General features: G+C 44.6%; 1 protein-coding gene and 1 non-coding gene across 5 annotated transcripts in view; both read right to left on the bottom strand.

Moving 5' to 3' along the window:
- The window catches only part of XPO7 (exportin 7), an 85,283-nt gene extending 77,970 nt beyond the window's left edge, over positions 1–7,313 (bottom strand). For 3 of the 4 annotated variants that reach the window (XR_013585939.1, XM_078599437.1, XM_078599439.1), the window contains exons 1-6: positions 7,189–7,313; positions 3,584–3,730; positions 1,553–1,646; positions 696–862; positions 456–521; positions 249–353 (exon numbers count right to left, since the gene is read on the bottom strand). Coding sequence is in view for 3 of the 4 variants with exons in the window: in XM_078599437.1 (XP_078455563.1) it covers positions 249–353; positions 456–521; positions 696–862; positions 1,553–1,646; positions 3,584–3,730; positions 7,189–7,206 (597 nt within the window). In the remaining variant the exon portion in view is untranslated. Of the gene's footprint in view, positions 1–248; positions 354–455; positions 522–695; positions 863–1,552; positions 1,647–3,583; positions 3,731–5,804; positions 6,759–7,188 lie in introns of those variants that run through there. The other variant, XM_078599438.1, reaches the window with a different exon arrangement.
- A 2,365-nt stretch (positions 7,314–9,678) lies between these two features.
- On the bottom strand, positions 9,679–9,786 carry LOC144721838 (U6 spliceosomal RNA). Its single transcript, XR_013585986.1, has one exon. It is a non-coding gene; the product is annotated as a U6 spliceosomal RNA (small nuclear RNA).
- Positions 9,787–14,422: the final 4,636 nt, after the last annotated feature.

The following is a 14,422-nucleotide window of genomic DNA, read 5'->3' as shown; positions in this document are numbered from 1 at the left end:
CCCGACAGTCAATGCTAATGATGGAGGGAAAGTAAAAGCAGATAGAGCAATTAAATACATTTGTGTGCAAAAAAAGCTAGGTGGATCATTGCATCGGTAGACGCAGCACGGGAGGGCCTTCATACCACAGTGGAAAAGGTCGTGGCTGATGATTAACCAAATGTTGACTACCAAAGCTTGAACAACTTTCCTATTAAACAAATAACAGTGAAAGGGGTATCACCAACTTGTAAACAGCAGTCACTCACCTCTCTGAGCAGTGTGCAGGAGAGGGTGAAAATTTCATACAACGAAACGTCTCGAAACGAAGATGCAATTTTACGATGTTTCGTTATTGGTCGCGTTGTGTCCGCCTACAGAAAGAAAAACAATTAGGCTGAACAAATTTCCAATCACTCAATTTATGAAATATTCTATTGCAAATAAAAACGTTAACCAAGCGCATCATTACGTACTTGATTCATCTCGCTGACCAGTTCCGAAAGGATCATCGCTCCAATCATGCAGTGTTCTACACTGCCCTGTAACCAAGAAAAACATTTCTTTAAAACATTTTGATACATGCTGGTTCACGCACCACACACTCAAAAATGAGGCAGTTTGTAAATTCAGAACAACACACTGGGCATGCAACGAAAGTAAGGCGTTGTCTGCAGGAGGGCATCCCGGCTGCCCCATAAATTCCGCTCGGTCACCTGCAGGAATTTGGTGACGTCGGTGATGACGTTTCGCACAACGAACTCGTCCTTGTCGCAGTCGAACCAGCCCAGCTTAGTAATACGCGCGTACAGCTGGATGAGCGCCTGCGTCACGAAGGAGACAAGCTTGGGCCGTGACGCCAAGTACGACAGCACGTAGTTTCCTGCCACGCACAGCCAATGGGACAGGGACGTCAGCGCCAATGGGCACGCGCAGTATTGTACACGTGTATGTACAAAAAGTGTACATGTACGGCTTCATTGTCAGGGCCTCCCAACAGCCATGCACATCCTGAGGGTTATTTTATCGTATTTCACCACACTCATATACAGGCTGCTGAAGGCTTAGAACATACTTTCATACAACAATGGAATTTGCTGCATTGCCCTCCACTGAAAAAGTAGCCCCGCAGCAGCCTACAACACCTGTTTTTTGTGCATGATTGTCACATGTCCAAGCTCTATGCAGGCTCGAACCTGCTTAGCTTCTCAGCTTAAAGAATGACATGTATTTGTTCAAGGAGAATTGGAAACCCAATATATTAGGAGCATGAAAACAAAATGTTAAAACAAATGTAAAGTCAGTAACATTTTAAGCAACTTCAAGATGTTATACAATTGGGTTATGCTACATACCACAATGTTAACTTTCAGGTTGACTTCAACTTACATGAATAATAAATATTACAAAAGAACAACACTGACTTAAATCCACTGTGTTAATTTTAAGCATGAACTTAGCTTTTGGGGAAAGTCCAACATACTATGTAAGGTGTGAAAGTACAACATGCAAACATTCTCTGTCCAGGTTTTAAGCAACATAACTCGCAGTTAGAACTTCTACGTCTACTTACGAATGTCGACTCTCTGTTCCAGGGGAAGGGGATTATTTGTCCGCGAGATCAACTTGGAGAGACATGTAGCTGCGAGTAACTGGGCATATGAAGACTAGAGGAAAAAACACAAACACAAAAGCAATCATTTAAACAGATAGAACAAAAAAAGGAATCAATACTTAGGCACTTCATTTATTATCAAAAAATTCGCAACTTACTACCTCCGCTCTACACCAAGGCCCACGTCTATCACTGCCGGATGTCATTTCTCTGTAGCAGCCCCCGCCGTCTGGAACGCCACCCCCCCCCGCTGCACATTCACAGCAGCGTTTAATCTACACCGGCTTTTAAGAGACACTTAAAGGCCCAAGCGACATTGAGTTCGTCTCAAGAGTCAAGGACGTTTGTGTCTATCAAATATTGTGCATTTTATAAACTGCATTAACACATTCCTGCGGAGGGAGCTGGTAGGAACGTTGGGTTGCTCGGTCAATGACCAGGGTCAACGGCGGCGTGGTGTATTCCGCAAATATGCCCGACTGTGAGGGCGGGCACAAGCCGGCGTGAGTAGGTTAAACGTTGAGTTTTATAAGGACACCACGGGGTGACCAGCCCCTCCCCACCCAGCCCCACCCCTTCCACCCAGCCCCTCCCCACCCTCCCCACCTAGCCCCTCTCCACTCAGCCCCACCCCTCCCATTTTTGGATGCACGACGGACGGACACAATAATCCCGTGGGCTGGTGTAAGCAGGAGGTTCCTACCAGTATTATTACCAAGTCGGGAAGTTAGCATATCATATTGCACAACTCAAGAAAAAATTACCATGTTCGACTCAAGAGCTTTCTAAGGTTTTAAATTTTCCTGCTATTAAAATGTGCATGCATGCATGCATAACATATTCAACTTTGCGGTTAAAAAGGCCAAAGGCAAAAGCTATAAAATTTCAAACACGTAACGGGTGAATATTAAATTCACCGCAGGAACCAAGGGCCCAAAAGGGCTGTAACATGAACAAACATGATTAAGAGTAAATAAAACATTTATTGATCGCATCAAGGGTGGATTATTTCAGAGCCACTGTTCCTGTTGAAATTCATCGAATTAACATTGAACTAAGGGGCACCTTAGCCTTGCAGATAAGACAGCGTGCAGAAATGAACTCATGTGAATGCGCTATATTTTAACTAGAGAAACGTGAAAGGAAGTGGCATTTTTAGAGGTTTACCCCAAACGACTGCATTCTAAAACATTTAACTACTTCATTGATACATTTATATTGATATATGGACACATTTCAACACAAAACAAGGCTTTCCAAATATCTTTGACAAACAGAAGTCTTTTCTAAATGTTTCACAATTTTTAAAGCAGCCACACAAGCAGTGCTGGGGGATGAATGTACTGCATCTTGCAAAAATGCGACAAGATTGAGCAACCAGCGCCTTCAATGTCGCAGCATCAGTGCGTTACTCCAGGCCAGTGATGTCAGTACTCGGTGACACAACAGTTGGAACTGCACACATCTGCTCAGAGATCTCGCAGTTTGTGTGGGGATACATACAAATTCAGCTCTTAGTTGTTTTCAGTGTTATAAACCACATCTAATTTCCACAGTGTGATTGTGGTGGTAATTTTGAGCATATTCTTGCAGGGTGGGTAAGGGACCCTCGTGAAAAGTGGGCTTAAAGCAACAAGACAACTAAGTAATTAGACATTCACACCCCTTGTAAATCCACTGCTGGACGAAGGGCTCCCTCCCTACACTATCAACTTTCAAATAGGGAGGGGATTATGACTGACCAAGGGAGTTTTTTAAATACTTGACCATGCTGGTCAGCATGAGTTGGTGAAGGGGAGGTGGCGGCCCCAGTACTGGTTTAAATATCACTCGCCACTGATGTTAGCTAAATACGTCATTAAATAGCAAGTGTATCATGCAGTGCCTCTTCATAAGCATTAAGGAACCATAAAGTAGGTGGAACAGAGACACATCACAGAGACGTCACTTGTAGGGACTTCGTGAGTAAGCAAGAAGAGAGTAACATACACTCCCTCTCTCCAGCAGCAGCTGGCACTGGCTGAGGCATTCGGGGCTGTTGGTGAGGTCCACCAATGCTTTCTCGGCCTGCACACGCTGGGATGTGTCCGTAGTCTCGTATAGCTGCTTGCACAGCAGCTCCAGCTGTGCTAGGCTCTGTCGAGAAGACGGTATACAAGGGAGGAAGGCACCATGTCAATTACGAATTCTAATAATCACAGATCACAAAAATGCTTGCCTCTCTAAAATTGAACATTTACTGTAAAGGCTTAAGCTTACCGTAATAAAGAGTTTTGAAATGTGTTAATTTTGCAAACAAAATTAACTATGCATCCGCGGTTTATGATTTTACAGTTACAATGCTAAGTAAACCTTTCAGCCAAGCACAGGACATTTGCCAGTAACTTTGGCCATGATGGCCTCTTGACCAGGACCAGAGTAATGCACTAATCACAAACAAAGCTCTGAAAGCATCACAGCATCGGCACATATGACGTATGTTTTTCACATATTGCTGTTTATTTTTTTTATGAAACTTCCAGATTCTGCATTGAAACAATCGCACTTGGCACCTCCTTCAGCTGAGAAAAACACAAGTTTCTAAAGGACAGAACATCGATGACGAGAACGTGACTTTATAGAGCATCTTCATTCATTGCTTATACTAAATTACTCCGTCAATTCTGAACACTTTTTACAGAATGTTATAAGGTGATTATTCCTACGTCCAGGGAATACAATACCGCTAAAGAAAAATTGCCACAGTTTTCCAGTATCCAATACTCAATAAATTGGGCAATGATTGCCATATGCTTTATGGAAAAAAATAACACTCTATACATGGTTGTTAGTGCTTGCTTGTTACAATGCGAGTGAATGTGTGTAAGCACGTGCACCTAACATGTGACCGTTGATATTTCATTTGCATATTTCTGCACACATTTCTTAATACAGTTAAATTGTTTAACAAAATGGCCAATCCCTTATTTTATATTGGCATTCGTGCTTGTTTATTTGTTACATTTCATCCACTATATTACACAGCGCATGCATATTAGGTGCATAACATTTCGGCATGGGATATTGTTCATCATGTCTACAGCACTTCTTATGAGTAACCTTGTCCACAAGTGGCACATCATAACAGGCAATTTAACCACAATTTCCTTTGACAAACAATTTTCATTAAGCTGCATGGGACTAATGAGAAATGCATTAGTGTCTCGATTTTACCTGCAAGCCTCAAAACTATAAAAAAAAAAACTGACAAATAATGATTAAATTTATCTTTCTCTGACAAGGAAGGTTAAATCTGAAGCTGGGATGGTTGGTTATTCAATCATCCTTCTAATGTGAGTGAACTTACAAAGGAGACCATCAAAATCAAAGCTAACATGGTATAAAACATACGTGTTAACACGTAGGTGTGAATGTAAGTGTTTAGTGCAATAATAAGCTGTAACTTTACTAAATTCAAAACAAGCCTGATTATAAATGTAACAAAATTCAGACAGTTGAGATTCGTGGATAACTGTTTCACAGTAACTTTAATGTGAAATGTGCACCATTTAGAAAACACTTCATAACATAAATAAGGTACAAACATTAAGCTGTATATAAAGGCATAAGATATTCAATACTTGCCACAATACTCGTTGAACATAAATGCATTAACTTTCTTAGAAGCAAAGCACCACTTGTTGAACGTTTATACTCTATAAGCATTAGTAAACATGTCAACTCAGGTGAAAACACCCTCACGGATTTATCTGCATTGTGGCAATATATAAAAAAGCATACAAATACCCACAGATATACAGTATCGTGTCTTTGACCAAAAATATCGGCGCTAAGCAGAGATGAGCCTGGATAGTGCTTAGATGGGTAACAGCCAAGCAAAACAAGTTGTTATAGGTTACGGGGTAACATGATGTGTAAGAGGAGAGTTAAGCGAGGGACTACCATGCCTCATGTCTATGCTCCCAACCTTCACAAACCTCAACTGACCGATACATTTGAAGTACGTTCAAATAACCCTACGACCTATATTGTGTGTGCCGGCCCTCATCCAGTACAGAAACTGGAATAGGACTGTACATGGAGTACGTTTCCAAACAGGATTAAACATAATTTGCATGATAACCGTTGAACAAAAAAAACGCCTCTAGAAACTATCGATGATAACCTTGTGCTTTCTAGAAATATAGGACCCGGAAGAAAACGACTTTACCGGATGCGCCATTGCAGCCAAAAGCACATGTAACGACGGAGCTGGGATTCCAATGACGGCCGGTCGTCGCTGACCTGACCGAGACTTCTCGACTCGTTGTACCGTAAACACTTTCGTGAGAACTGCTTACTGCCCCCGCTACGGCATGGATAAGTGGTGCTGACGGTGGTTAACGTTGGGGGAACCTGCTTGCACAGCAGCCCCGCTGTCTGCTCAAGTTGTATCTGCCTCATGTTGTACAATTGCCAAACAACCTCTTCACCCACAACCTCCCCCCCCCCTTATTCTCGAGTCGAATTGATACGAATCTGCAGATGCTGCTACTGACCGGGGTCTCACTGACATTCACGCAGGCAGTCGCGTACAAAACCAAAGGCCATAGTTTAACCTTGCAACGGCTAAGGTACAGATACCCGCATAAGCACACACATGAATGCTATACACACGAGCGTTCACATGCGCACGGGCACAACCATGGATATAAGCCAATAATGCACAAGCGCAAACAGACCTTCCATCACAATAATAGGCACATACAAGGACACACGGATAGATATAAACACACGCCCGCATGAAAACGCATGAAGGCACACGCATACGAACACACACAAATGCACAAACTTGCAGCAACTGCAGTGAGGCGTGGAAGAGAGGCTCCACATCAGAGCTCATCGTGCACAGTTGTGCTCGAGTACCTAAGATTGGTTTTCAGTTGATCGATGTTTAATAACTAGAAACCGACAATGATATGCGGTTATTCTTGTTTTAGATCAATACTGTACAGTGTGGTGGCGGCACAGTACAGACACACGTGGATGGACTCAACCTCGCGGTTATCTTCCATCAGCTCCGGTCCACTGCTAACAACCACTGATCGCCGACCATTGCAAAGTTCAACGTAACAGCGTTAACTGTGACCGACTAAACGCTCGCAAACAGCGACAACGAGCAACTAATCATCATCACCACAGCCAGTGTTGACATATACTGTACACCCCCCCCCCAAACCCACATTCATCGAAGGCTCCAGACACCGCCAATTACAACAGCGGCAATTGCACGCCGAGGCGCAATTGCAGCGGTGACTAGAACGACGAGAAGAATAAACGTCTGCTCACACACAATCGAGCACCCTTGTGACCATTGCACCCCCCACTCCATCATCTTAGTAACAGCAACACATGGGGAGGGGGGGCTAACCGCGGCCGGCGTCCGAGCCGCGCCGCCGAGGGCGGGCTCGCCGACTGCCGAGGCAAACGTACGAGGAGCGAAGGCGTCGCTCGCTCGGTTAATCGAGGCGGAGCGAGCGAGCGGGCGGGGGGAGGGATCTCGCTCAAGCCTCACCGAACCCCACGGCGGCGGCTGCGGCCGCGGCCCCCATTACCTGCTCGGGGTCGGCCATCTTTCCTCGCTCATGCCTGCGCGGGGACAAGCAACGCGCATGCGCGTGACGCCGCGTGTCACGTGATGTTGGATGACGTCGGGAGCTGCGGGTGGTTGGTTGGTTGGTGACGGTGGGGTGGGGGGTGTGTGGGGGGACACGCGACGGACGCGATCGGCGTGGTGGGGAGGGGGGGGGCCCAGTCCCTGCAAGCGGATTGGTGCAGAGCGCTGCGACGTTAAAGTCGCGCGCGTTGGGATTGTGGGTGGTTGGGGGACCTCGAGGGGGTATCGTGAGCAACGCAAAGTTGTGTTCCGTTATCATTTGTTGAAGTTGTCAATATTTTTCGGGGAAGTTGTGTACACGGTGCATTGTAATATCAGCAGAAGGCACAAGACGCATTCGTCAATAACACTGCATTAAAAGGAAATATAAATATAAAATAGACGACGTTTCGGGGAAAGGAAAATATTTAACATCTGAAAATTAATTTTAGCCGACGTTTCGGTCAGTGGCCTTTCTGCAGAGCTGTGTGCTATTAAACGTCGCCGATTATTGTTTTATCTTGCAGTTTAAGGCAGCGTGATTGACGCGTGTCTTGACTTGTGTTGTTTGTGCTTGTGCACCACTTGCCATGCGGTATTACCGAATAGTTACACGGTTACACGTTGCGTCAAGGGGGCTTGGCTCGAGATTTCAGCATGGCTCTGGAATACTCATCAACCATGGGTTTATCCAGGGGCGGTTTCTTCATTAGGGCGATTGGGCGACGCACCACCAATGTCATTCAACCACAGAGTCACGCTAGCCGTCACTGTCAGCCTCTGGATATAGTCAAAAAGCGTCATGTCACGTTCTGTGGAGTACCGCCTCTTTTTGGGCGATTTCACTCCGGCTGAGAATCGCCCCGAGTGGCCCCATAGACTTACATTCAAAGATGTTTTTTTTCGAACGGCGGGCGCTCCAATGCATTCTCTATGGCTTCCGGGAGGGCTCGCACTAACGTGCTTACGTCATCATACGTGCTAACGTCATCATACGTAAGCACGTTTCATCCAACAATATAATTTATCGCCACCTAGTGGAATCTTTAATAAAATAAACTTGAGTGGTTTGTTTTAATAGTGAGTATAGAAACAAACAAGATGTATTGTAAGAGTCACTTTGTTTTTCATTAATATTAAAGAAGTGAAGTTGCCTTTACATGCTTAAGCTGTTAATTTATCCATTGCATGGGTGGACCTTATCCTAATCAATTATCCAGACATTTGCCCCCCCTGAGAGATTTTGCAGGAGCCGCCACTGGGTTTATCCACTGCTGGATGAAGGCTGCCACCTCTCACGATACAGCGATGTCAATGATCCACCTCGTGCCTGCACACCAGCTGATTCTGTCGCTCCATCTCGATGTGTAGACTCTCCCGGGCGCACCATTGGAGAACCTCCTTTGCCAGTAGCAAAATGTAATAATTGGTTTTTTACCCTTTTATCTGGCAACAAAACTGACACCTTTTTTTACAAGGAGTCATGTTTGCATTGACCACAATACCTGCGGTCGGAATGCAAACAAAAAACACAACTCTAATAATGTATGCACTGTCCTTGAAATTGATTGGTCCACACCCGAGACAGCTTTTTTTAGAGCCAAGTCTCACATGGTGTTGGACCAGATGACGCCAAAAGGCGCCTTCCATTCCTTAACTTTCCAGCCACCTCTTGCCATTGGGGAGAGGAATAATGAGAACGAATATCAAATATCATTCCTCCCTTGCCAGTAATCGACTAGGAAAATCCATTTCTACCCACTGGAAGTGAATGCACTCATAACAAGCTCTTGACTCGAGGTCTAAATACAAACGCTATTTAGAAACAGCAATAAGAATACCATTTGCCAAAACAGTTGAAATACGCGTGTTTAAGTGTAAGGGAGTCGGTAAGGATACGGCTTTGGCCAAATGTATTCATTGTAACTTGAGAATATGTTTTATGTATTTTTTTAAAAGATGACATTGAAATCGACCGTGTCGTTTTTAATTGGCCTTAATAACTATATTTTATTTTGTGCGTCTTCTTTCATAAGTCCCTGTAGGATGCAGTAAATGAGGTGACATTTGAAAAACATCAAATAAACAACGAATGTCCTCTTTATTGTCCTTGCAAAGCAATAGACATGGGGTCAAACTAAAGTGTCGTGATTGCTGTTATAGTCAGAGCGTGGAGTGTGTGTGTTAGGGTGTCACGTTTAAACTCAGGCCTTCCTTTGTAAAGAGACGTTTGACCTCCACCTTGGCTCTCATCTAGTTATGAATAAAGTGTATGAATGACAATCACGCGTTGCGTGTGTCAAGGCGCCACGAACCTGACGACCCAAGTTCAATTTCTATTCGCGATCAATAAAAGTGGCGAATTTTTGAACGCGTCCTGGACCTCCCCTTGGTCGATTCAGCCTGAAATTGGTACCTGGTGCTGTGCGTGAACATCTCCACTAGGGCGACAACAAAATAACGCTTCACGAATTTTTCGTGTCATCCTTTGCGCAGGGGCCATGCTTAATCTTCTCTGTATCATTCCAATTTTAGTACAATTTTAGTACATGTGTAGTGGCATAGCGCTGGCTGCTGGCGGAAAAGGGTAACTGCGGTGTATTACTTTTTGTTTTTTTCGGTAAAGTCACGTAGGTAAAAACATTTATAAATTAAAATTAAAACAACTAAATTAAATCACGACGTCAGCAGGCCACGATAGACACGAGAGGGGGACATCTCGAGGAAAGGTCACAGAGGGGGGCTCATCGGAAAGCCTCGGGAACCCGCTAGTAAGTTCCAGAGAGGGCTTTTGGCCACGCTGAGAGTGTTGGGGTGAGATCCCCGTTGTGCTACTCAAGATCGTCGCCATCGTCGCTGCCGTCTTCACTGGACATTGCGCTGCTAGATTGTTGTTGGCTGTCCTCGGTTCAGCGCCGTCAGTGTTAGACGGTTAGTGTTGTGTATAGGCGAGCAACAGTAACTGTGTGTACCCACGTGGTGTTGTGTATAGGCGAGCAACAGTAATAGTGTGTACCCACGTGGTGTTGTGTGTAGGCTAGCAACAGTAATAGTGTGCACCCACGTGGTGTTGTGTATAGGCTAGCAACAGTAATAGTGTGTACCCACGTGGTGTTGTGTATAGGCTAGCAACAGTAATAGTGTGCACCCACGTGGTGTTGTGTATAGGCTAGCAACAGTAACTGTGTGTACCCACGTGGTGTTGTGTATAGGCGAGCAACAGTAACTGTGTGTACCCACGTGGTGTTGTGTATAGGCGAGCAACAGTAATAGTGTGTACCCACGTGGTGTTGTGTGTAGGCTAGCAACAGTAATAGTGTGTACCCACGTGGTGTTGTGTGTAGGCTAGCAACAGTAATAGTGTGTACCCACGTGGTGTTGTGTGTAGGCTAGCAACAGTAATAGTGTGTACCCACGTGGTGTTGTGTGTAGGCTAGCAACAGTAATAGTGTGTACCCACGTGGTGTTGTGTGTAGGCTAGCAACAGTAATAGTGTGTACCCACGTGGTGTTGTGTGTAGGCTAGCAACAGTGATAGTGTGTACCCACGTGGTGTTGTGTGTAGGCTAGCAACAGTAATAGTGTGTACCCACGTGGTGTTGTGTGTAGGCTAGCAACAGTAATAGTGTGTACCCACGTGGTGTTGTGTATAGGCGAGCAACAGTAACTGTGTGTACCCACGTGGTGTTGTGTGTAGGCTAGCAACAGTAATAGTGTGTACCCACGTGGTGTTGTGTATAGGCTAGCAACAGTAAGTGTGCACCCACGTGGTGTTGTGTATAGGCTAGCAACAGTAATAGTGTGTACCCACGTGGTGTTGTGTATAGGCTAGCAACAGTAATAGTGTGTACCCACGTGGTGTTGTGTATAGGCTAGCAACAGTAATAGTGTGTACCCACGTGGTGTTGTGTGTAGGCTAGCAACAGTAATAGTGTGTACCCACGTGGTGTTGTGTATAGGCTAGCAACAGTAATAGTGTGTACCCACGTGGTGTTGTGTATAGGCTAGCAACAGTAATAGTGTGTACCCACGTGGTGTTGTGTATAGGCTAGCAACAGTAATAGTGTGTACCCACGTGGTGTTGTGTGTAGGCTAGCAACAGTAATAGTGTGTACCCACGTGGTGTTGTGTATAGGCTAGCAACAGTAATAGTGTGTACCCACGTGGTGTTGTGTATAGGCTAGCAACAGTAAGTGTGCACCCACGTGGTGTTGTGTATTATACTGGTAGGAACCTCCTTGTTACACCAGCCCACAGGGGATTATTGTGTCCGTCCGTCGTGCAGGGAGGGGCTGGGTGGGGAGGGAGGGGCTGGGTGGGGAGGGAAGGGTGGGGAGGGGAGGGTGGGGAGGGTGGGGCTGGGTGGGGGGTGGGAGGGGTGGGGTTGGGTGGGGGGGGGCTGGTCACTCCGTGGTGCCCTTATAAAACTCAACGTTTAACCTACTCACGCCGGCTTGTGCCCGCCCTCACAGTCGGGCATATTTGCGGAATACACCACACCGCCGTTGACCCTGGCCATTGACCGAGCAACCCAACGTTCCTACCAGCTCCCTCCGCAGGAATGTGTTTCCGATGGTGTTCGTTAAATAAAAGAAGTTCCTCCTATTGCTGTCTCCGAGTTAAGTCACGAGGGAGAGTGTCATAGGTGCTCGCACACAGCATTTGCCCCAACAGTCTATTAAGGCTATTGGGGTAGACCTTTACCTTTGGAGCAGTCTTATCATTCGGTTAAAATGCCTCAATATTCGCTGTCGCCAAAGATTTGCGTGTTTACTTACTGTAGTAGTCAATATAAACTTGTAAGCGTTTCCCCATCGCATACCAGAACGGGCGTTGCGTTAACAGCTTCCCCCACTGTATGTTACTGTTCAGAGATAAATTAACCGCATTCAGTAAATATTATGGCGAAATAATTACTCTCAGAGGAAAACACATTTCAAAGTTCGAGTCATTTTTATTGAGCCGTGTTAGTTTTTTGTATTCGTTACACCCACTCATTCGGAATCGCCACCTATTAAAATGTGTCTTCCGAACATCTTATGCTCTTTCAATGTTTATTTGTTACACGCAAAAGCCTGTTTACCCAGTTACCCAGCCATTAACAGAGTTATTGTCGGGGGTGGTGAGGAGCCCAGCCGGCAAACACGAGGCATAGATTATTTTTAAGAGCAGTTTGAGTCACCGAAATTAATGTAAAACGATGACGATGTTGCTGTATCACTCTGTGAAAAGGTTTTCTGGTAATGGTGTGGGGACCCCTCTTACCTGCAATCCGACCGGCATGAACGGTGTTAAGGGCACACACGCCAATGCCAAAACTTGGCCACTGAAATCCAAGCACTGAGGTAGCCTGGATCAATGAGCTGGCACCGTTGCTGTAATTAACCGAGTTCTCGAGTGTTGTAGGTTAATTGTCTCAGGCAATGCACAAAAAACACCCCATCACATTGAGTTGAGTTCCGTTCTTAATTTGGCTAAATTCCAGCGCTAGAAATGAAATATGTTATTTTGACTGTAATGCAATGAATATTACTCTCTAAGTCGGTTGGGTAGTGCTGTCCCCTGCTCTGTCAGAACAGTGGTCAGAATAACGATCACTGGTCAACACACTTTTTCTGGCATAAGGTATTCCAACGGTTTTAAGGTTATTTTGGGGGTGCTGATTCCAAATCTGGCAGTTTTTGTCTATCACATCAGGTTTTTGAAATATCAAATATTGCATTTTCAATAAAAACTGCAGAAGAAAAATATTAAATAAATGTGGATATCTACATAAAATTATATTATAATAACACTATCCTAAAAATACAGCACCATATTTTAACACTAAAGCAGTCACAGACTCGCAACAACTTGCAATCATAAGTGACAGAGTTAATTTCGGGTAAAATCAATGAAAATGGGGTATGCCAATTGCATAAAAATGAGATGTGATAGAGCAAATCTGAGATCAGATTTGGAATCAGCACCCTGAAATTAGTCTAAAACAGCTGCAAAAGTCCAGGCCAAAAAATTTTTTTTTGTTTACCAGTGTTATCTGATGTAGCTCTGTGACATTCAACCTCACTGCATGGGTGGAAAAAACCCGATTTTTCCAGCGGCAGGCATCGGGTTTTATCTGTAATACAATTAAACCCGATTTCGGGGAATTAAAACCTGGTTTAATGAATACGAAACTCTGATCCAAGGCTTAGGCTGCTTCCTCGTCGGTGCTGCTATCGTACTCGGGGCCGTCGGGCACGGGGTAGTCGGAGAATGCGGCGGGCAGGTTGGTCTTGATGAACACGAGCTTCTCCTCCACAATCGTGGGCGCCAGTGAGTTCCTTAGCTTGGAATGGATGAAGCCCATCGTTGAGAAGTTGGCAAAGTGCGGTTCTGCAATTAGAACCAATTTAACCGGATTTCTCCCAATCTCAGATGATCGGGTTTAATATAAAAAAGACAATTGAACCCGATTGTAAAAACCCGACTGTGCCACCCTTGCTTCACTGGACCGTTCTCCAATTTAAATAATGGCACTTGCTTGAGAGAGGTCCGATTGGATGCTTCGTCAACCCTTCTGTTAATGCTAATTAATTCAGACCCAAGTTCTTCAAGTAGTAAGCAACATTTCTAGAGATGAGTGATGAGATTGTATAATGTATTAAGATTATAAAACATCTTAATGGGATATGGCTTGCATATATATATGAATTTGCTGAATTAAATTATACATGGAACCTGAATTAAGCAAATTCACATTTTCATCTTTGTTTCTGTTAAAACAGGTTATGCATTGTTCATTAAAATATTAACCTAAATGTGTTGCTATTAAAACACATGCTTTCTATCCAGCGACTTTAAACAAATAATTACCAACAAAAGACATCATGATCACATGAACAGAGCGCATGCCCCACTAAGCAGCAGCGAACCACTCTGGGGTAGAAGTTGCCACAACACAATTTAGAATTTACATGAAACTGACAACTTAAGTACACACAGCCACATGTCCTCTTCTCTGGCAATTTGCTAATGAGTCATAATTTAAAGCTTCCCTTTCATTAAGCAATGTTAAGCACGCAATTAGAATACAAAATTGGTACGATAGGGTTTCAAACCCCCCCCCCCAAAAAAAAATGGATGGCACGTGTCAGTTATAGAGCTCCGACAGAGGGCATTTGGCCTTCCCTTCCACGCTAGTAAGACGTCTCG

Source organism: Lampetra planeri, chromosome 12 (genome assembly GCF_965212315.1).
Source record: "Lampetra planeri chromosome 12, kcLamPlan1.2.h2, whole genome shotgun sequence".
Classification (NCBI taxonomy): Eukaryota; Metazoa; Chordata; class Hyperoartia; order Petromyzontiformes; family Petromyzontidae; genus Lampetra; species Lampetra planeri.
The sequence above is the reverse complement of the archived record's forward strand: the minus strand, read 5'-3'. Positions and strand labels throughout refer to the sequence as shown.